The following is a 21,242-nucleotide window of genomic DNA, read 5'->3' as shown; positions in this document are numbered from 1 at the left end:
GTGACTTCACATGTTTATGTTTACGTGTATATGTGTTTACGTTCATGTTCATGTAAGCACAACATTTAGTGGGGAGGAGATGTGATGTATGTACCATTGGGTATGTGGATCCAGTCCACTAGTTGGCGCTGCGCCGCCACTGTCATTGTGACAATATGAATGTACTGCTTTACAAGAAGTACTTTAGTAAACGAGTGACTGAACTGAAGACGTGTCTCGGTGTTATCTCTAACATCTAAAGTGGTATCTAAAGTGAACCCATAGACATAACAACCCACACGTCATTGCTGTACTGTGTGTAGTAGACTGGGTCTCCTCTCCCAGCTCTGCACCAGTACTGTCCTCCATCAGAGACGTTAACAGAGCTGATGCTGTAGGAGTCTCCATCAGTCAGGGCCACAGGATCAGAGGTCTGTGTGTTTCTGTACCAGTAGAATGTCCATCCAGTAGACTTGTCCATGTCACATCTCAGGTTAAGTGAGTTTCCTGTGAACACTGGTGCCACTCTATCTGATCTGATAGATGGAGTTGGCTTTTCTTCAAGGTTGGTTTATTGGAAATGAATGTAAACACAGTCAGTAGTACATATTGTTTCATGTATAAACACATTTTAGCCAATGTCAGGTCTGTCACAATGTGGCAATGAAGATAGCGCTGCACAGTCACAGTTTATCCTTTCAGAAAAATCACTTTCTTCTGGGTTCATACTCAGCACTTACTGGATGCTTAATTTCTTTTAGGGGATTTTGACGACAGGAAAACTCCTACATACATTTCTAAATGTTAAAACCGCAAATTGTTTAAAGTCACTATTACTATTAAATATCATGTCTCTATTCTATGGACTGTAAAATGGTATCAAAAGTTGACTCTGCATGGTAACTCATAAAGTCACCATTCCCCTTTAACCTTTAAAGACAGCTAATTCCATTCATTCATCCCATTGAGTCTTCATGCTGTTACACAAACCATTCTAAATCTCACTCAATTCATATTCTCCCTGTCATTTCCTTTTCCTTTCTTAGCTTCCATACACATTAAATGTAAAATTAATACGTAGAATTCCAAAATTGACTGACCTTTGCACCCAATGTGATGATGCTCACTTAAAGATGATACATGAGGACGATCCTTCCTCTGTCCAGAGCACTGGTACTGACCCGCCTCTTGTGGGAGTGTGATGGTGATGAACTCACTGGCCTGACTGGGAAGTGGGCTGTTGTCTCTGTACCAGGAGTACGGACCCCAGTCTGTGTACTTGGCTATGTCACACTTCAGAGTAACTCTCTCTCCAGAGTAAAAAGGACTCTGAGGAAACACTACCACCACTGTAGCTGTAGGGGGAGCTGTGGGAGTAAAGACAGACTAAATGACAATTAGGAGTACAATGCAAAAATATTTAGTGATATTTAATAGTGCCGTGCGTATCAGATTTGATACATGCATTTCTGAGACCCATTGCATCACCATGAGATATAAACTTTGCATAAAACCCAGTTGTACAGTATACAATCTGTTACTTGTCTTTTGCCCCCTGTTGGATACCTTTTGCATTATAACAATTCTGACAAGTGGTTTGTTACAATTCAAAATGGTGGAATCTCCTTAGCACCCTGATGGTTATGCAAAGGTCAAGGATATTGGTAATTTGATGATTTTATGGTGAGATTTACCTTTACATATGTATCAATATTTTAAAATGAAATATTGCTTTGTTCAAAAAACATTTTTTTTTTAAAAAAAAAATTCAAATGTAGTTTGGTGTAAAATCGAGCAGAAAATGTTAGTATCAAATTTGATACAGCAGGTAATTCCCTCAGTGGTCATGGGGGCTTTTTTTTTTTTTTTTTTGGACATTTTATGAGTATTATGTCTTCCATACAGTGTTTAATGAATCAATTACACAATTTACATATTATAATGTGATATTTACAACAAATAATTCATAATCCGTATTCAAAATTCCTAAAAATCCATGTTATGGCTAATTTAAAGAGGTATAAAAGAAAGTTCTCTACTGAAAATGTTCTGAAATTCCTTGATGGCAATTGGAGTGACATACAGGGCCATGTAGAGACAGATGATGAAGTGTAAAATAGAAATAGGACTCCAAATACAGAGCATGACGACAAAAGTTCTACTAAAAGTAACGCTTCTGCCTGGTTATCTCATTGCAAAATGAAAGAAATGGATGTAAAAAGGCAGTTGTTTGAAGAAAGAAAGATTTGGATGTTATGGATGACCAAAAATCTTACAGATGTCCAAGTTCTTGTTATTGACCAACGTGTGTGTAATGCCCAATGTATCAAATATGATACAAACAGAAAAACGTATTTGCAAATATTTTTTTACATTTTTTTTTTTTACATTTTGGTTTAGGGCCTAATAAAGACTCCAGATTCTAAAAAATAGAATTTTCTGACCACTATTTATTGGGTCAGGCATTATAGGGTTAAGTAATCTACAGTATAAGGACAAAACAAACATTGTGTTTTTACATAAAGACCGAGATTCCTTGGGATATGTGTCTCTGTTAAGAGTCAAGGGTACATTATGTTGGTGACATCCTAACCACAGCGCAATTATTTTTCAGCAGTTACAACTGGGAGGAAAAGCAGTGAACATAATATGAACACTGAACCAAATTTTAATGTATTTTTGGTGGGAAAAAAAGTGAATGTCAAATGTTGACTCACCATCATACTTAATATCAGTCTGCGCACTTCTGGAAGATTGCACTGGATGATTCTTCCTCATTCCAGCACACTCATACCGACCTGCCTCCTCTGGGAATCTGAAGCTAATGGTCTCTTTGTTCATATTGAGATCTTCATTACCATTTCTGTACCAGTAATAATGCCAATCTTTGTATGAGATGTGATATGCTATAGCACACCTCAGAGTGACCACATCTCCAGGATAGAGTGGAGGTTGAGGAGACACCACCACCACTGTAGCTGTAGGGAAATCTGTGGGTGCATTTTAAAAACAATGATGACATAGAAAAAACATGATATCCAAAGCGCTAAGAGGGAAGTGAGATTCAGCACAGTGTCCACCCAATACATTCATATCAGTGAAACAGCACTAACAATATATCGGCAGGGTGTGTCAGGCAAGTGTATCAATGTATCAAAAAGCAGAAATACCTTCTGTGGATCCAATGTTGATTTCTGCACTCAGGACTGATTTTAAAAGGGGAAGAGTGACAGAAAAGCAGTACATTTTTAGAGAACTCTCTGGGAAACTTTGGAGAGGAAATTGAGAAAAGGTCACATATAATGTATACAGTAATCTAAACTTTGAGTCTTCGGGTTGACATTTTCTGATACCTGGTGGTTGTTTGGGTACATTGCCATAGCCTCGAAAAAAACTCTGTACCTGTATTTTCTCTCTGTCACACACACACGTGTGAAAACACACTCACACATATTCACACAACACACACACAAACACACACACACACACACACACACACACACACACACACACACACACACACACACACACACACACAGAGCTGTGCACTTGAAATGCGCGGATGAGCTATTATTTGATCCGCAACAGCACAAAACTCATCATCAGTCCACCATCCATCCGCTGAACTTTTTTTCAAAACCGCAACCGCCCGCCATCCACAGGTTGTTAAAGTCTGGGCGATGCATGGCTCAGCCGACGCGAGGCAGGGAAGCTCTGGCTTGTTCTAGAAAGGAGACTGGTCTAACTTGATATCACAGTGGTCTGTCCAGGCTGTGATCTGGACGTCTATTTGACAGCCAGAATCAGTTAATAAATGACATTGGGACAATAGTCCAGCTTGACCCCACTCGGGACGTCTATACAGCCAAAATGAGTTGCAAATAGACGTTTTGCCATTCTGACTACTCAGACAGACGTCTTCTGGATGTTTAATAATGAAGTCTTTCAGGCCCCAGCCGTGGCGCGACTGGCTGGGGCACCTGCACCGCACGCCGGCGACCCGGGTTCGATTCCCGCCCCGTGGTCCTCGCCGGATCCCACCCCTACTCTCTTCTCCTGCTCGTTTCCTGTCATACTCTCTACTGTCCTGTCCAATTAAAGGCATAAAAAGCCCAAAATAATAATGAAGTCTTTCAGACGTCTTCAAGCGACGCCTATATCACACCCTGAAAAACACATCTATTCAACGTCCAGGAAATACGTCTTAAAAACTTTCCTTCTGGCTACTTTGAGGACGTCTTCTGGATATTCAATAATTCAGTCTTTCATACGTCTTCAAATGACGCCTATATCACACCCAAAACAACACATTCTATTGAATGTCCAGAAAAGACGTCTTAATGTCATCGCATCCCATAACTACAGCTTCGCTGCACGGCAGTCGTAAAACAACCTGAATATTCCTGGGTTGCTGGTCATTCTTGGGGTTGCACCGGTTCTAATGCATGTTTGGGCTCTGCCCCCTTTTGGTCTGCTTTACATCTACAGAGAATGGAGTGTGCCCATTGGTGCTGGAAGTAATGGGTGTCACCATAAGAAGACTAACGCCCAGCGCCCACCAGAAGCGGCGTTCAGCGGTGTTCTGTGGTCTGGGCTTGCCGCGCAGGATTTTAGAATAGTTTTCTATCTCTGTGCGGCTGCTGCGCGGCAGACGTTTCCAGTGGGCGATGCTCCATTGAAAACAATGGAATTACATTTTTTTCCGTGGCGCGGCGCGCTGCGTACGCTTCTGGTGGGCGATGGCCTCTAATGCAGGCTCTCTTGTCTCTGCACTCTCTGCTCTTGACTTGGGCCTGGTCATTCGGTGCCTGCTCTGCTAGGGAGAGCCTCAGCCCGTTGCCACCTTTTGTTTGATCACATAATTGGTATTACACTTTCCTTTTTCACACGAAACTGAATGCACACTATTGGAAAAATTGATCGCCCCAATGCAAGGCATGCCATGGAAACAACAACTCAACATCTTCCTTCGTGAGTCCAGATCTACACTTTACAGCATAATAGGAAAAAATCCAGTTGAGCTAATTTTACATCAACAACATAATACCATCAGCCTGTCCTATCTCCATTTGTTCTGACAGCGAGGTACACAAAAAGGTAAAAGTCCAAATGAAAACTTGTTCTGATGACAGGTGACATGCTGCAACATCCAACATCAAGCCAGGTGACACTGCTGTGACGTCAACAGAACACTCACAACACCCTATAGCAAAGAACCACTCACAGCCACACGTGTGCAAGGCTCCATGGTGACAGCTTTATGCCATCATCACCAGGAACAGTTCACTCTTCAAAAAGACCCATCCCCCGGCAAAGATGCACTGCTACATCTTTAGCCAAACCTGGATCCTGATCCGGGCGACAAATGCTGATGCTGATCCAGCACCACCGCCGCCCAGATATCCAGGCAGCGCATGTACTGTAGCCTCCAGCCTATCTGCATGGCTATAAATGAAGGACTGTGAACCAGCTCATATTGAGAGACTGTTTAAAGAACACCAAAGTATCCTTTGAATTATTTTTCTGTGTTTATGAAGCTTACATTGTGTTGTTTTTTGACCATACACAATGTTGCACATGTGTTTTGTAGTGCAAATGCATATACATTTGCACATATGTGCATATATGCAATACTGGTTGTTACTTTAGTTTTGACACACACTGAGCTGTGACATGCTATCTTTTTATGGTCTTCTAAAAAAGGGGTGTTGACATCTGCACTGTGCAGTGATGTCATGAATGTTACAAAATGGACTGTGTGTTTGAATTAAATACCATGCTGTGTATATGACCTGCAGGTTTTTATGAGTAAAAGCATCAAATGAAATGCATGTCTTAATTAAACAGTGACAAGCACCAGGAACATTACTGTGAAACGTTTCCAAAAGGAACATTTTTAACCACTTATCATGCTCAAAATACCACCACACTTCTGCAGTAGTATAAATAAGACCCCTAACTCGGTACTCCTTCGATTAATGTAATCTCTCGAGGGTGTTCTTCATGTTGAAATACACTCTGGGTTGAAATCGCTCTGAAATTACACTTAGTAAGGCACTGCAGCTCCGCTTCAGCCATCATGATTTCGTAGAGGAGGCTCAAGAGAAAAGTGAGAAAGAGAGTCTCGGTGTGTATGCAGCGGACCTACGGATTTACTCACTTAAAGGTTCGGATTTTTGGCGACGCACAGCAAGAAGAGCTGACATTTCAGGCCTTTACCTGAAACTATTGCTAGGTCAGTAATCGTCTTGAGAGGGCCGCTCAGACAATGACAGAAGTGCCGTGTGTCATATTTTGAGGATAAGTGCTATTAAAAGGATTTTGGAAATGTTATGTTAAGGCCTTTATGTGCCTTTAAGGCTGCCATCTGCCACCAACCAACCATGGTCACCTACAGTAGGTCAGGGTGCAACTAAACACAAACCCATGAAACCAAAGTGTTCACCTATTTCAAAAGTAATCATGCATGTAAACATTCTGTCACATGCACAGTAGGGCAATTCAAGACAGCCTCTACCACTGGTCATTGAAAAGTTCATCATATCAGTTGACGGCTTTCTTCCTCATTCATGTTTCACACGACTTTGATCTATGCCATCTTAGCTCACAACTTCCCAATTCATAATACATTCTCAATAGAAGTGAGCTGTAGAGACACATGATTCTCACTCAAGCATGAATATTTCTGTTAGTGAGAGATTCCACTGATGACATCTACACATGTTGTGTGAAGTCATGCCAGTCATCTAAACAATAGATTTTTTATATATACAGTATATATATATATATATATATAATATATCACTATCAGGGCAAAGCCTTAAACTAAAAGACAAACACTCTATACATGTATGTGAACATGTGTATTTCTACATAATACAAATACATAAATAAAAAGATGTGTGTCAGACTTACAGAGCAGCAGAAAAAGTTGATGTTGTCCCATGCTGTCCTCTCCGTGTCTAAATAACGTCCTGCTTCTGAAATGTTGTCTCTGGTTGCCCTATTTATAGATGCATTCCGAGAACATACAACTCTCTTGTGCTCTTGCTGAATAAAGTGATAAATGTCTGTTTTGTGTTCGTACATATTTTGTATGTTATATGTTTTTTTTTTGCATCTGCCACTAGTGTGCTGTATTTTTAAGACGCTTTTTTTTAGCACTATATGTTTGAATAAAGAGGGCTCAGCGACCATTTGACACGATACCTCTTGTGTGATTAGCAGACTACATGAGCCCCCAACTGTGTCTCAGGTCTTTCACTACAGTACCACTCATGCCATTTTGACTTATAGCTTCCAGTCTCAGACTTAACACTACAAGTTCAAGCCCCTGTAATGTTGGTCAGAATACAATACTGACTGATGCTATTATGTGAGAAATCATGCTGACACATAGTTAGTTAATTAAAATATCCAACTTGACTGCATGTCTGAATCCTGACTGTGTGTTGTGTCAAGCCACAACAGTTTCTTCAAACTTCATTTGAGAGAAGTAGCGTTATAAGAAATAAGTGGCAGAACATGACTTTTCATCCCATCAGTTTACATTCTCAGACCACAGTTAGATCTCCAGTGCATCATATTGTAGCATCCGCCACATAAATGGTCATATTAGTTTTTAAAATGATCTGATGATATTTTCATTGCAAAGCAGACAAGATTTGCTATTCTTATTGTCATTTTTGTAAAAGAATCATGTTGCTTAATAATTAGTATATGTCTTTAAAAAGCCTGGCCAGGTACTATTGAGTTATTTTTTTTCCTCTATCTATCTTGCTTATTATGGGCGTAGGGCAGTGATTCAGGGCAAGCACTGAGCAGATAGGGTCCGGAGCTGTCACTCACACTTTCTTCTGTCACCCGCACCCACTTTTCTGTCGGGCCCTATGGCTGCGCTCGGGATAGAATCACATGTTGCCTTTTGAACGGGACGCGGAAGATAATGGGGGCACGAATGTATGAATGAATGGGAGAACAAGAGGTAGAAGGCCGGCTGCTTTCTGATATCCTCCTGATCGTGTCCGACACATTAAGAGAATTCTACCGTCTCTACTTTTACGCCCGACGTTGGAATAATCATCTGTTTTTCCGCGGATCCATTTTCAACTGTTTCAAGGAGGTGAGAGCGATCTTTTTTTTCTCCATTTTTGCTTGCGGGAGTTTAAGAGACTGTTTTGCTCAAGCATTTCGATTGATGGATTATTTTTGCCATGGATTATTGTCGTGTTGGTGGACCGATTGAAGATCCTGAATTTTTCGTGAACCTTTTTTGTTTAATGGACTAAACGAAGCGCTTTAGGCGCGTCTTTCCCTGTATTTCTTGTGCCGCATCCGCGGTTTTGGACAATGACTCTGGCCTGCGGGCTTATTCTCTCTCTCTCTCTTTTTCCACTTACTCACTCTCACGAAGCACTTAAATAAATCACAGTATTATAGTATAAGTTTGAATGTGTGTTTAATGAACGAATTTCTTTAATTTTGTGGCGACTCGAGCCGAGTTTGTTACAATATTATGCAGTAATGTACATAATACTAACACTAACACGAACAAAGACACAATAAAACGCAATGCTTAAAGTTGGATATTCTTTTATTATTTGTATCTTGCCCTGTCCAGCAAAGACAAGATCCGAAACAGGATGTGGTAGACACTATATGTGGTTGTGCCGTGTGAAACTGCCTTCTCGCCTTCAGTTAAGATGTAAAGATATGTGACAGTTTGGCCAGTCTTATTCTCTTTTGTTAATGTTCCGCTTTACCCTCCATACTGTATATCATAATCACAAGCTCAGGATGAAAGTATTCATGATGACTAGTTATGATTTGTGATGTTTTAACAACTAGAGGAGCGCATGGATGTTAGCGCACACATACGACCTGTTGTGTTCGTGCGGTTTTATTTTTTACTAATTTCACAACGACATCACGTAGGCTACAGATCAAAAACTGAACTGAACTGAATGGAGAGGTTTGGGAAAATATCTAAAGATGATCTAAAGGTTAAATACTGTAGGTGAGGTATCCGGAGAAACATGTAAGGTGAAGTTGTAGTAGACTTCATCCAGGCATGATTGTTCAATTCTGCGATGGCCCTGGGGATAAAAACTCTCCTGCAGAGGCGTGTGCTCTAAAAGGCCAGTTCAAACACAAGATCCGCGACGAGACGAGCTGCAACATTCTAAAAACCAGCAACGTTCTAAAACTCTGCAACTAAGATTTGACATGTTGAATGTTTAGCAACGGCTTTCAACTGCTTGCAACTGCTTGCAACTTTTGATTCACACTGCCGCAACTGCTCTCCGAAACCGTCTCAAACCGTCGTGAATCTTCGGTTTGAACTGGCCTTTAAAGGGATAATCCGGAGTGAAATGCACTTTAGATAAATTTTTCGGACTATTGGGTGTACATACGTTGACACCAAAATCATGTCATTCGGATGTATTTTGAGAAAGTTCGAGCTCACCGTTTTTAGCCAAAACTCGTTAGCCTGGAAGTGACGCGGGCATGTCTTTCGCCGCTACAAAAGCTATTTTTATACCTCTTCTACTGTTCCAAACAACACTACACTTACGTGGTAGTGAGTAGAGGGTCCCTAAAGCCAAACCGAAGTATCCCCACGTCTTTATGTGGTTGGATAGAGAGTCCAGAATAAATTTAATCGAGTCAGTACCTCTCCGGAAATGTCGCAGCTGCAGCTGACAACGCTTTAACAACACTTTATTAACATTTCCGGAAAGGTACGGACTCGGTTAAATTCATTCTGGACTCTATCCGACCACATAAAGACGTGGGGATACTTCGGTTTGGCTTTAGGGATCCTCTACTCACTACCACGTAAGTGTAGTGTTGTTTGGAACAGTAGAAGAGGTATAAAAATAGCGTTTTGTAGCGGCGAAAGGACATGCCCGCGTCACTTCCAGGCTAACGAGTTTTGGCTAAAAACGGTGAGCTCGAACTCTCTCAAAATACATCCGAATGACATGATTTTGGTGTCAACTCAACGTATGTACTCCCAATAGTCCGAAAAATTTATCTAAAGTGCATTTCACTCCGGATTATCCCTTTAAGGCCCAATACTGCCTGCCAGATAGAAGCAAGGAGAAGCGATGGTTTGAGGGGTGTGTCTCATCCTGTAACTGCAACCTTCCAAACCTCCCAAAACATGTTTAAGAATATTGCCATGGTCAGAATCAGAATGAATCAGCTTTACAGGTTTGCGTAAACAAACAAGGATTTTGACTCCAGTTAATCCTTGCTCTTTAGTGCAACACTCAACAAAAACATCAAAATAATGAAAATACAGTAATGATATAATTAAGGACAGTAGAATAAGGTTATGTACAGTATAAGAATAAATACACAATGCACATTTGCAATAAATAGACACTATGCGTGGGAATGCGATTGTCCAGAGACGGAGTGTGGCTTGGAAAGTCTGTCTTCTTGTTGTCCCTGTCAGGTTGCCATGATCGTGGTAATACTGTAAACATGTTGTGCGTGATATTATGCATATCTCACCATCCACTGTTAGTGTGCCATTTTCAAAGATTCATATATGTTTGTATCTCCTGTAATTTAAACATAACAATGTAAAACATTTTCAAACCAAATGTTTAAAAAATCATACATCATCTAATACCATTTCTAGTAACAACTTACTTGGTTGGGTAACACTTTATATTAAGACACACATATTCACCATTAGTTAGCTGCTTACTAACATGTGTATTAGTAGCATATTAGCCATTTGTTAGTCATTATAAGTAATTAAATAATACCTTATTCTGCAAGACCTTATTCTACCCTTACTAGACTCTTAATTAAGAATTCCCCCTATGTAAACTCCTAATTACCCCTTATTCATACTTATTAAGTAAGTTGTTGCATATGAATTATGACTTAAATATGCATGGCTCAGTATGGGGCTTGTAAGGTGGTAGTACCACAAGAACAGTTATTCACCCCTGATAATACTTATCAAAGATGGTCTATTCAAATTGAACTAGACACTAAACCACAAGTGCTAATAGTGTACAAATAATTAATAATTAAGTCTTTGTAATGCCAAATATGTTCCCTATTCTAAAGTTGGATCTTTGTTCACAATTAATTCACAATTAATTTGACACTGTACTGTGTCACACTAAAGGAGAACTCTGGTGTGATCCAATCCAAGAGTAAAGTGCTGTCCGTAGGGGAAAGAACAGAACATTTTATACAGCATACAGTAGACCAAATAGGAAACCAACAACTAACACTAACTGAATGGGGCATAACTGATAGTGAGTCTCTGTTAGTGTTAGCTGCCTGTTAACTATAGGTCTTTGTTGAATCAAATTTTCTCATTCTGAGTCTGTGACCTCAAACAGCAGAGCTATAGATTGATTCACAATGGATGTCTTTTTTACCATGTGACCCTATACTTTAAAAAAAATGTTTTGAGGTTGAGACTTTTGATTACTCAGGAGCCAAGAAAGTTAGCATACAAATGTATCCAGGTTTGCCTTTCTCACTATCTCCTATTCAGTATGAAAGAGATATTCTTTTTATTTGTGCTAACTTGGCTGTCTGCTTGTTGTGTAGCCTACTGCGTGCTAATACAGTTAATAAGTGTGAATAGGATGCAACTTTAGTTTAGGGAACACATGGGGGTTAATAAGTGCCAAATTAATTGTGAATTAGATGTGAACAATGACCCAACTTCAGAATAGGGAACATATTTGGCATTACAAAGACTTAATTATGAGTTATTTGTACACTATTAGCACTGGTGGTTTAGTGTCTAATTCCATTCAAATAGACCATCTTTGATAAGTATTATTAGGGGTGAATAACTGTTCTTGTGGTACTACCACCTTACAAGCCCCATACTGAGTCATGCATATTTAGGTCATAATTCATATGGAACAACTTATTTAATAACTATGAATAAGGGGTAATTAGGAGCTTACATAGGGGACATTCTTAATTAAGGGTCTAGTAAGGGTAGAATAAGGTCTTGCAAAATAAGGTATTGATTAGTGACTTATAATGACTAACAAATGGCTAATATGCTACTAATAGACATGTTAGTAAGCAGCTAACTAATGGTGAATATGTGTGTCTTAATATAAAGTGTTACCGATAATATTTATATCCTTAAAGTTTATATCAGCTGCCTGACCTCTTTGCAGTGGCATATATACTGACTGGGCCCCATCACTTCCTCCAGGCTGACTCTGGTCCTGGTGTGATCTAGAATTGGTACTTTCCCGCTGTTGACCACTAGAGGACGACAGAGATCTGTGATGAAACTTCATGAATGCAAATCAAATCTTCTCTCTCCATCTGAAGGGTAATCTGTTTGTTGTTTCTGCTGGATTACTTAACTTCACTTATGTCAACAGTCTCAGCAATGGATACTTTAAAACAAAAACTTCTGGAGATGCACACTTACTGTGGTGTCGTCTGTATACCCACACCTGATGACATAAAACAAAGGTCGACGCTTGAGCTCAGTTTTGCTAGGTTACTTTAATGGAGCGGCTGAATGGTTGCAGGGCTCCTACCTTTCAGTTTTTTAAAACGATACAGCAGGAACAGAATGATGATGAGGACAAGCATGATCACCAGTCCACCAGCACAGCCCATTGGAAGCAGCAGAGAGGAAAATGGAGCTGGCTTCAATAAGACTGAGACACAAACATTTCCATTGGTTGTGAATAACTTTGGTTATTAAAGCAACATTAAAGAGATTTTTGAACCTTAGAAGAATGTTTCCAAAATCACTCCAGTGGTTCATCAACTCGTAACAAGGTGAACGGGACTTCTGCATTCGCTTCGCGGCCCTCTATCGGCCATAACTGCACTACGTAATTTACAATATCGGGTAGCGTATCTGTAGCTCAATGGAATGAGACATATTTGATTTACTTTGATGTTGCAATACAACATACTTTCATAAAATCATGCATCATACTCTACCTTTTCTGTGGACGTCGTTATTTGCTGTATAAACAAATAGCGTGCATGCGAAAAGAAAAATGCTTTAGTGTTTTAATGTGATGATTTGAGTTATTAATGGGATTTACCCTTTACGGTGATCCAGCTCTCTGGTGACTCTCCTTTCTCAGGGTTGCTGCACTTATAGAGGCCTTCATGTGACTTTGAGACTGCAGGGATGGTCATCTCTCCTGTCTTGGAGGTCTGCAGGAGTGTCCCATCTTTATAGAAGTCAGCACTGATGTGTGATGGCTGGTAGCGATATCTACAGCGCAGAGTCAGGGGATCTCCCTCAGTCACAGGATGGGCAGGACTCTCCAGGATCACATCACCATCTATACAGCACAATGGTGACACAAGACATTGCTGGCATTTCCTTCTTATATGTACTGTCAAATGTGACAATGTCTTAGTATTTGTTCCAGTTCTCATTGGTTCAGCAAATGAGTGGTGTAACACCTATAGGAAGCGGTAACCGGAAGTAGTATGTTTGTATACAATTATTAGCAGACACTTTTGTCCAAAACAATGTATTTTAACCAAAGACCAAATAAAACAAACCAGAGAGGTATCTCACCCCTCACCCCTTCAGTATTACCGTAATTTCCCAACTATTAGCCACGGCTTATACATTGACTGACAAAGAAATTAATATATTTATCATTATGAACTTCATTTGTGTGCGTCAAAGTTATAATCCACACTTTCATATGTGTGTTCAAAGTTGCTATTCACAGTTTCACATGGGAACCTCACAGGAACGCTATGCACCTGCAGATAAGAAACTGGACATGAGCGAGAGGAGGATTTTAGGGAGGTTTCGACCAAGGTCATGCTGACTTGTTTTGCTCTCTGCTTTTCTTTAATAAAAGAGCCTCTTTGCGTCCAAGAGCTCAGAGACTGTTTCGGAGAGGTAAAGCAAGTCCTCTCTATGTCTCTCCTCTTGGCGCCAGAGTATACTGAAAATTATACTACTTGTCTGTGGTTCTTGTGTCATAATATTGGGAAGATTTTCCTGACATTCTTTGGTCCTTCGAAGCCGGTTGTCAATATATCCTCTCTGGAACTGATCGTCGGAAGTTGAAGACTGCAGCAGCCCGCGGACTACAACCGTGGAAAAGCCCCTTACGGTGAATTCCGTGCAGGCCAGCCGACGGCGACCAGCTCCTAGACTGGATTGACGACTTCCGAACTACAGAGCAGAACCATAACAGTGTGAGTATAATTTCATAGGCCTAATAGTCTTGGACTATTTTTCTAGAAAAGGGAAAAGTCGCATTAAGTTGCCGTTCCCAAGGGAAAAGTCGCATTAAGTTGCCGTTCTCTTAATACAGCTGTATAGAAGATAAACTTTCCAGGGGGGTTCGAGTCCCGCTTGAGGTTTATCTAAAAATGGGGGTTCGAGTCCCACCTTAAAAATAGGGGGTTCGAGTCCCACCTTAAAAATAGGGGGTTCGAGTCCCACCTTAAAAATAGGGGGTTCGAGTCCCACCTTAAAAATAGGGGGTTAGAGTCCCGCCTGAACTATCAAATAGGGGTTCGAGTCCACTATATTGATAATAGAGGGAAAGAAGGAGTGTGACTGAGAAGTGTGTGTGTGAAGGGATTGTCTGTGAGTTAAAACGAACAACAGAGCCTGTGAGAGATAAAACACCCAGGGGAAGCCGGACTAAGGTCTAGAAGCTCGCTTCCCAGGCTTGTTGTTCGCCCTAAGAGGACGACACAGAACAATCTCTTATTTGTGCAAAATGGGGAATACTCAAGATAAAGAACAACTTTTGAAAGGCGATGCCAAATTCATAGCTAGAGTCCATCCAGGAACTGAAAATTGGCTATTACGATGGAAAAATAAATTCGAATTTGCAAACTAAAACCAAAGTTATCATCATGCCATGCAGAAGTGCACCTGTATGACGATGATGATGATTACGGTAAAACTCCAAATTGGCCCCCACCGCCGCCTCCGGTGGAGGCATTTCCAATGGTAGAACTGCCCAATCCAACATTTAAGCCAGACGTGGCTGAGGGTCAAAATAATCCACGGTTAATGTATGTCTATAGGACATGGACACAGGACGACGTACAAAAAAGCAGTGGAGGGAATTCCATCTCATAAAGCCCAAATTGAAGAATTTTGCGACGAAATGAAAAACATAATAGCGGTGTACCTGAATGGTTTCGAGGTCGAAAGGATGTTCCGCTTTAAAATGGGCTCTGATTGGAGCCGTGTTAAAAATAGCTTTGTAGCCCATCAGGCTGGTACAGCGTATGCGCCTGGTTCTCTGGATTTAAATCAACAAGTCCAAAGCCTAGAGAATAAATGTAAAGACGTGTTTAAAAAACATTGCAAATACACCAAAATACACGCCACCACACAGAAAGATGATGAAGATGTTTGGGAGTTTAGAGACAGATTTGAAAAAGTGTTTAAAGCCTATAACGGCCTGAAGTCAGGGAGTGCAGAAGATAAGATAATTCATGGACAGCAATTAAAACAAGCATTACTCCAAAGTTTCAGACCAGAGATAAAAGGGTGGATAGAGAAACATTTTGTTATTTTCAAAACAGCAGAACTGCCAGATTTTATGGAACATGCTAAACATGCAGAGAAAACAGTGAAAAATAAAAAGAAAGTAAGAGAAAAGAAAGACTCAGAGAAAGTAGGGGAAGCATTTGTGATGGCGTTACAAGGCAGAAATGGGTCAGAACAGAGAGATTATGAAAATGAAGATGATGATAGCAACAACTGTTTCAGATGTGAGGGTCGCGGGCATTGGTCTCGTGACTGCGCCACCAAAGATGAGAAAGAACAAAGATACGATAGTGACTAAGTGACTAAGTAAGTGGAGAAGGAGAAGTAAGTGGAGAAGGAGAAGAGCTAGAAATGTGTGAGGAATGTTTAGACTAGAGCTGATGTGTGTTTAAATAACTAAGAAAGTGATAGCCTACATATTTAGAAAATCCCACATGCCGTCTCCCTACTGCTGTTACAAACTAACATGACATTCTTATCTCGTATGACAGTATTGTTATCACAACCACACATTAAATATGGTGTAAACAAAGCAGCTTATGCAGTGACTAACTGCTAAATTAGAAGTTAAACTTTTGTCTGCCACATGCTCTGCACAGGTAGCATGTGAGCTTTTTGCCAAAAAGAAAGTGACAATATACACAGACAGCCAATATGCCTTTGCTGTGTCTTACATTGCTGAAATCAATGTACAAATGGGTAGCAATTTTGAGTCATGGGCAGAGCCATGTCTCAACAGGAGGGATGTGTGAACTAGTAGACAAACAGTATAACGTATAGATTTACAAACTACTCACAAAATGTTTGTTATCAGTGCATCATATGTACTGTATTGATGTAGGAGTAGTGGAACAACTAATTAAAACACTGTGTTCAAAGGAATATGTGGACACGGATACTGCTCCCTCTCTCTCTGTTTTTCCACAGGATCCCAGAGTGAAACCAGACGATTGGGTGTTCATCAGTCATAAAGAAAAAGTGCTGGTCTGACTCGCGTTGGGAAGGACCCCACCGAATCATCCTATCTACACCCACTGCAGTGAAGGTGGAGGGCCGGACCGCTGGACGCATCTCTCTCACTGTAAGGTTCCAGTCAACCGCTGAGGAGGGGAAGCCCGACTCCAAAGGGGATTAGAGGTTTAGAATCTAGTCGTCTCAACGTCGGTGAAGATTTTGGATCCTCCTAAGCTTAGTGACGATGCCTTGAGATAACAGACTTTTAGTGTGGAGGATGGTCCTGGGAGCGGCTATCACTCTCACCTTGCTGACAATTTTGTTAAGGACTGATCAAAGACTTTTTTCTTGAAAGACAAAGGAAGCCGGAAAAAAGACATTGATTTTGTCAGAGGATGTGCATACCTACATCACACATGTGTATCACTTAAATTCATGGTATCGTTATGCTCAAATGCTGGCTGATTTGAATAATGTGTCTGATTGCCATGTGTGTTCTCTGATGCCAATATCTGTTTATCATTCCCATTTAACAGCCGTACAATTCCTCATGGACAGAGCTTGTGTATAGGTGAAGGGAAGTCTGGCAAAGATGACTTATAATTCATCCCACATGACAATACATAAAAATGGTATTAACATGATCTGTGAACCTTGTGCAGGGACACACCCTTTGAAGTACATAAAGTGTAGTGTAACATTGACCCCTTACTGTATGCCACTGTTAAACCTAGAACAAGATTCCCACTGTGTTTTTTTTTTCAGAGATGGTTCTGTGCCGGTGGGGAGTTTGCCTCTCTACAGGTGTTATCAGTGAAGTTTAGAATGTAGCCCTACATTTTGTAGAATTAAGCTTTGATTATTTGAGGACTAGCCCTCATTGCATATAGCCCATCAAAATGTTGATGTGAATTTGCTTGCTTGATTGTTGTGATAATATGGGGCTGGGAAAAACATATGTGTAGTAGAAGGTGAGTTTTTCTCCTTTTGCTTGTGTAAACAAGTGCCGCTGCTATAGCAGGGTAATGGAAGAATTTTTCCTTCAACGGTTTTCTCCTCAAATTAAGATCAATCATGACTGAGGTTTTCCGGTAAGGTTTTCGCTTCCATCAAAAGGTTTGAAACTTGCTATTCGAGTTGGTAATAATTACTACACGCTTTGATTTGATTTATGGTTGAATCTACAGTATGTAGCAATGGAACAAATGATTGTGAAGTTTATTAATGATAAACAGGAGGGAAATGACAAAGAAATTAATATATTTATCATTATGAACTTCATTTGTGTGCGTCAAAGTTATAATCCACACTTTCATATGTGTGTTCAAAGTTGCTATTCACAGTTTCACATGGGAACCTCACAGGAACGCTATGCACCTGCAGATAAGAAACTGGACATGAGCGAGAGGAGGATTTTAGGGAGGTTTCGACCAAGGTCATGCTGACTTGTTTTGCTCTCTGCTTTTCTTTAATAAAAGAGCCTCTTTGCGTCCAAGAGCTCAGAGACTGTTTCGGAGAGGTAAAGCAAGTCCTCTCTATGTCTCTCCTCTTGGCGCCAGAGTATACTGAAAATTATACTACTTGTCTGTGGTTCTTGTGTCATAATATTGGGAAGATTTTCCTGACATTGACTTTGCAAAATATCTCCAGCTGAGGTTAATACACAGGGCAATTAATATGGTATTAATATGGTGCTATTTTTTTTAACTTGCATAAAACACTGTCCTGTGGCTTATACACAATGCTGCTAATACACACAAAATTACTGTACCGAAGAAACTCCACATAGAGCTTTGTCTTTGTTTAGAGAATATTCTGCCCTCACTTTCCTTCCCTGTTTATGGAGCCTGGGCCTCCTAGAAAAAGACGATTTCACAGACGGTCTTGTGAAGATTCACTCACCTGTCAGTACAGTGATGTTGACAGGACTACTTCGCTCTCCAGATGCAGACTGACACCAGTAAACACCACTGTCGGTCTGAGTTGCTGAGCTGATGCGGCAGGTGGATCCTGCACACACCTCACGATCCATCTTACCTGAGGACCATCTCAATCTCCATTCACTAAAACTCCCACTCTGCTCCACACAGCCCAGGGAAAGAGACTCAGACGTGAAATGCTGTGTTTTATTGGGACTGACAACCACAGATGATAAAGAAGAAAAGCCTAAAACATAAAGAGAAAATGGCATGTGACACAGTGTCTATTTTGAAACACATTAGATTAGATTAGATTAGATTAGATTAGATTATCTTTAATGTCCCCAAGGGGCAATTTGGTGCACAGCTGATAGTCAACACAAATATACAATCATACAATCAAGCACACATACAATACAAACAAAAAGCAGCAATCAGTAGTCAGGTCCATTGATATAGGCTAAAACTTTAGCAGCAGTTAAGAGTCTACTCACTTGTGACCCAGAGAGACTGAGGTCGGCTGAACCCTGTGTGATAGGGCGGCTCTCCTCTCACTGCTTTGCATGCATAAACTCCAGTGTGTTTAAGAGCAACATGGCTGAGAGTGTAATTGCCTCCAGCTTCTCTGCTGTCTGATATTTGTGACCACGCGGAGCTGTCAGGAACAGCCATGAACCAGTGGAATCTCCAGCCTGTAGTGGAGCCTGTAACCTCACAGCTCAGAGTCACTGAGTCGCCTTCAGTCCGCCAGATCTGTGGAGGTCCTCTAAGAACTGGCATTGGTATTGCTGTTTGAAACAAGGATAATTGATTGCTATAGTAATAGCTTTCTGAAAGTAACTCAATATAGATTCCCCACATGGCTTCCAATTTATCACTAAGGATCTATTCAACTCGTCTAACTAAAACCAACAAAAGTGGTCATACTCCTACAGTACTTGAGTAACATTAATTGCATAGAGCAATGTCATGGCCCAATTAGTTACACAGTGCAAAACCAGGTGTGCATCAGCAGTGTCAGAGACTTCGTATTGTGCATCAGTGGTATTTGGCTTCGACAGAGCCCTCATTTAGCATTAGACTAACTCTTTCATTCACTCACCAGACACTGTAATTCGGATGGCTTCACTGATCTCTGATCCTTGTGAGTCTCTGTTGCGTGTTGCTCTGCAGCTGTAGTCACCGTTGTGGGACTCATCGACCCATTTGATTTGGAATTCTGGCCCAGAGCTCACATGCTTTAGATACTCCCCATTCTTATAAAAGCTGTACAGCCAGTCTGAGGGCTCTCCTCCACGTATGCCACATCTAAGGGTGACTGTCTCGCCACTGAAGGCGTCTGTCCAGTCGGACAGCCGAGTGACAACAGCTTTAGGAGACACTGCATAAAAACAACATTCTCTGAGTGTAGTAAATTAAGTGCTAGTAAATGATTTTTATAGTAAATGAAGTTTTACTTTTTAATAGTAAATAAATTGCTACATTTCCATTTAGCAATATTTTACTGTCTGCCATAAATAACACAAAACGTGTGTAATTCAGTGTCTCAAACATGCTAGCTAAGTTATAATAACATTCTGTTGACCTACAGTTCTTACGATCCTTGGTAAATACGTCCACAAATGTAAAGTAAAACAATTCTAAAAACAGCCTGGATGGTAAATAAAGGGGTTGTGTATCACCGAAAGACAAAAGCACTCATAGCACTGTATTGTCATTTCACCTTCTGTTTCTTCAGTGGTGATGCATGGAATCAGGACTGTGAGAGAGAGAGAGAGTAAGAGGTAGAGAGAAGGAGAGAGAATGAGAGAGAAAGAGAGAGAGAGAGAGAAAGAGAAACAGTGAAAGAGAGTTCAGAAAACGTAAGGGTAACCTCGGCTCCTAAGGTACCAAAAACTACGTAATTGCTCACTGTGTACCAAGTCTGCTACTGGAACAAATCTGTATACAGTATGAACTCACACGTGTTTTGCTGATCTACAATATTGTCAGAAATTTGATATAGCAAAACATAATCATGAACACACTTGGAAAATTCTAATTGTCTTACTCTGTGAAGCGAGTAAAATTCATCTTCTTGAGCCACAGTTTGCATCTGCGATCAATCATGCATTATAGGTGAATATTTTTTTTTTTAGCTTAATTTACCACCAGTTTTGGAGTCATTGAAATGTGTTTTTTTTTTATGTATTTTGTAGTGAATGATGGCGTGTCTCACTCCCCCCTATCGCCTGTGAGTGGAAAAACCACGCTTGCAAGTTTGTGCCACCGGGTCGGTGACATGACAAACAGAAAAATTCGCAGACTGACCGAATGAGGAGTGTTGTACTGTAAAATACACACTAAAGCTGTAGGGAGAAGCTCTGCAGAGAAACCTGCAAGCATACAACAAGAAAACAGGAAAGAAATAGACAAACCTGCATAGTTCCTCTATTTGCGACAGACACAGACAGATATATCTATATACAGTATAGACAGACAGACAGACAGACAGACAGATAGATAGATAGATAGATAGATAGATAGATAGATAGATAGATAGATAGAAAGATGTGTTTCACTTACAGATCAGCAGAATCACCTCACTGGCACCCATGTTATGCCCTGTGTCTGTGTCTCTGTGTGGGCGTGGGTTTATGTCTCTGTGTGTGTATATGCATGAGACTTCCTCTGCTCTCAGAGTTTTTGGCTATTTGTGGCGTGTGGTTGGAGTAGATGTGTGTGCTACCTAGGTAGTAGCAGAATCTGTTCTTTGTTGTCTCATCAACCCACCCTGTGTTGTCATCACACACCTCTCTTCTGTGCCTCTATGTCCAGTCACACTATCTTCAAAGTGTATCTTTGTTAGTTGTCTTTGTTGACTGTTGTTGCTG

The 21,242-nt window shown here is 40.6% G+C and overlaps 1 protein-coding gene across 1 annotated transcript; it reads right to left on the bottom strand.

Moving 5' to 3' along the window:
• Nucleotides 1-247: 247 nt before the first annotated feature.
• On the bottom strand, nt 248-20,987 carry LOC134059550 (Fc receptor-like protein 5). The gene is made up of 11 exons (XM_062515995.1): nt 20,935-20,987; nt 20,093-20,128; nt 19,472-19,750; nt 18,864-19,157; nt 18,353-18,616; nt 13,053-13,298; nt 12,531-12,653; nt 12,172-12,246; nt 2,697-2,969; nt 1,080-1,346; nt 248-537 (listed from the first exon to the last, which is right to left on the bottom strand). Exons 1-11 carry the CDS (start codon nt 20,963-20,965, stop codon nt 248-250), a joined length of 2,178 nt encoding a protein of 725 aa, XP_062371979.1. The 5' UTR covers nt 20,966-20,987.
• Between the last annotated feature and the right edge of the window lie 255 nt (nt 20,988-21,242).

Source organism: Sardina pilchardus, chromosome 16 (genome assembly GCF_963854185.1).
Source record: "Sardina pilchardus chromosome 16, fSarPil1.1, whole genome shotgun sequence".
Classification (NCBI taxonomy): Eukaryota; Metazoa; Chordata; class Actinopteri; order Clupeiformes; family Clupeidae; genus Sardina; species Sardina pilchardus.
This window is presented reverse-complemented; position numbering and strand designations above follow the sequence as displayed.

What these genes read in the sequence shown, in the direction of transcription:
- LOC134059550 (XM_062515995.1), bottom strand. Translation starts at nt 20,965, where the DNA reads ATGGGTGCCAGTGAGGTGATTCTGCTGATCT. An exon ending in CAACATCACTGTACTGACAG is followed by an intron (nt 13,299 to 18,352) that starts GTGAGTGAATCT and finishes TGTGCTGTATAG; the next exon opens with ATGGTGATGTGATCCTGGAG. An exon ending in TCGTTTTAAAAAACTGAAAG is followed by an intron (nt 12,247 to 12,530) that starts GTAGGAGCCCTG and finishes GTCGTCCTCTAG; the next exon opens with TGGTCAACAGCGGGAAAGTA.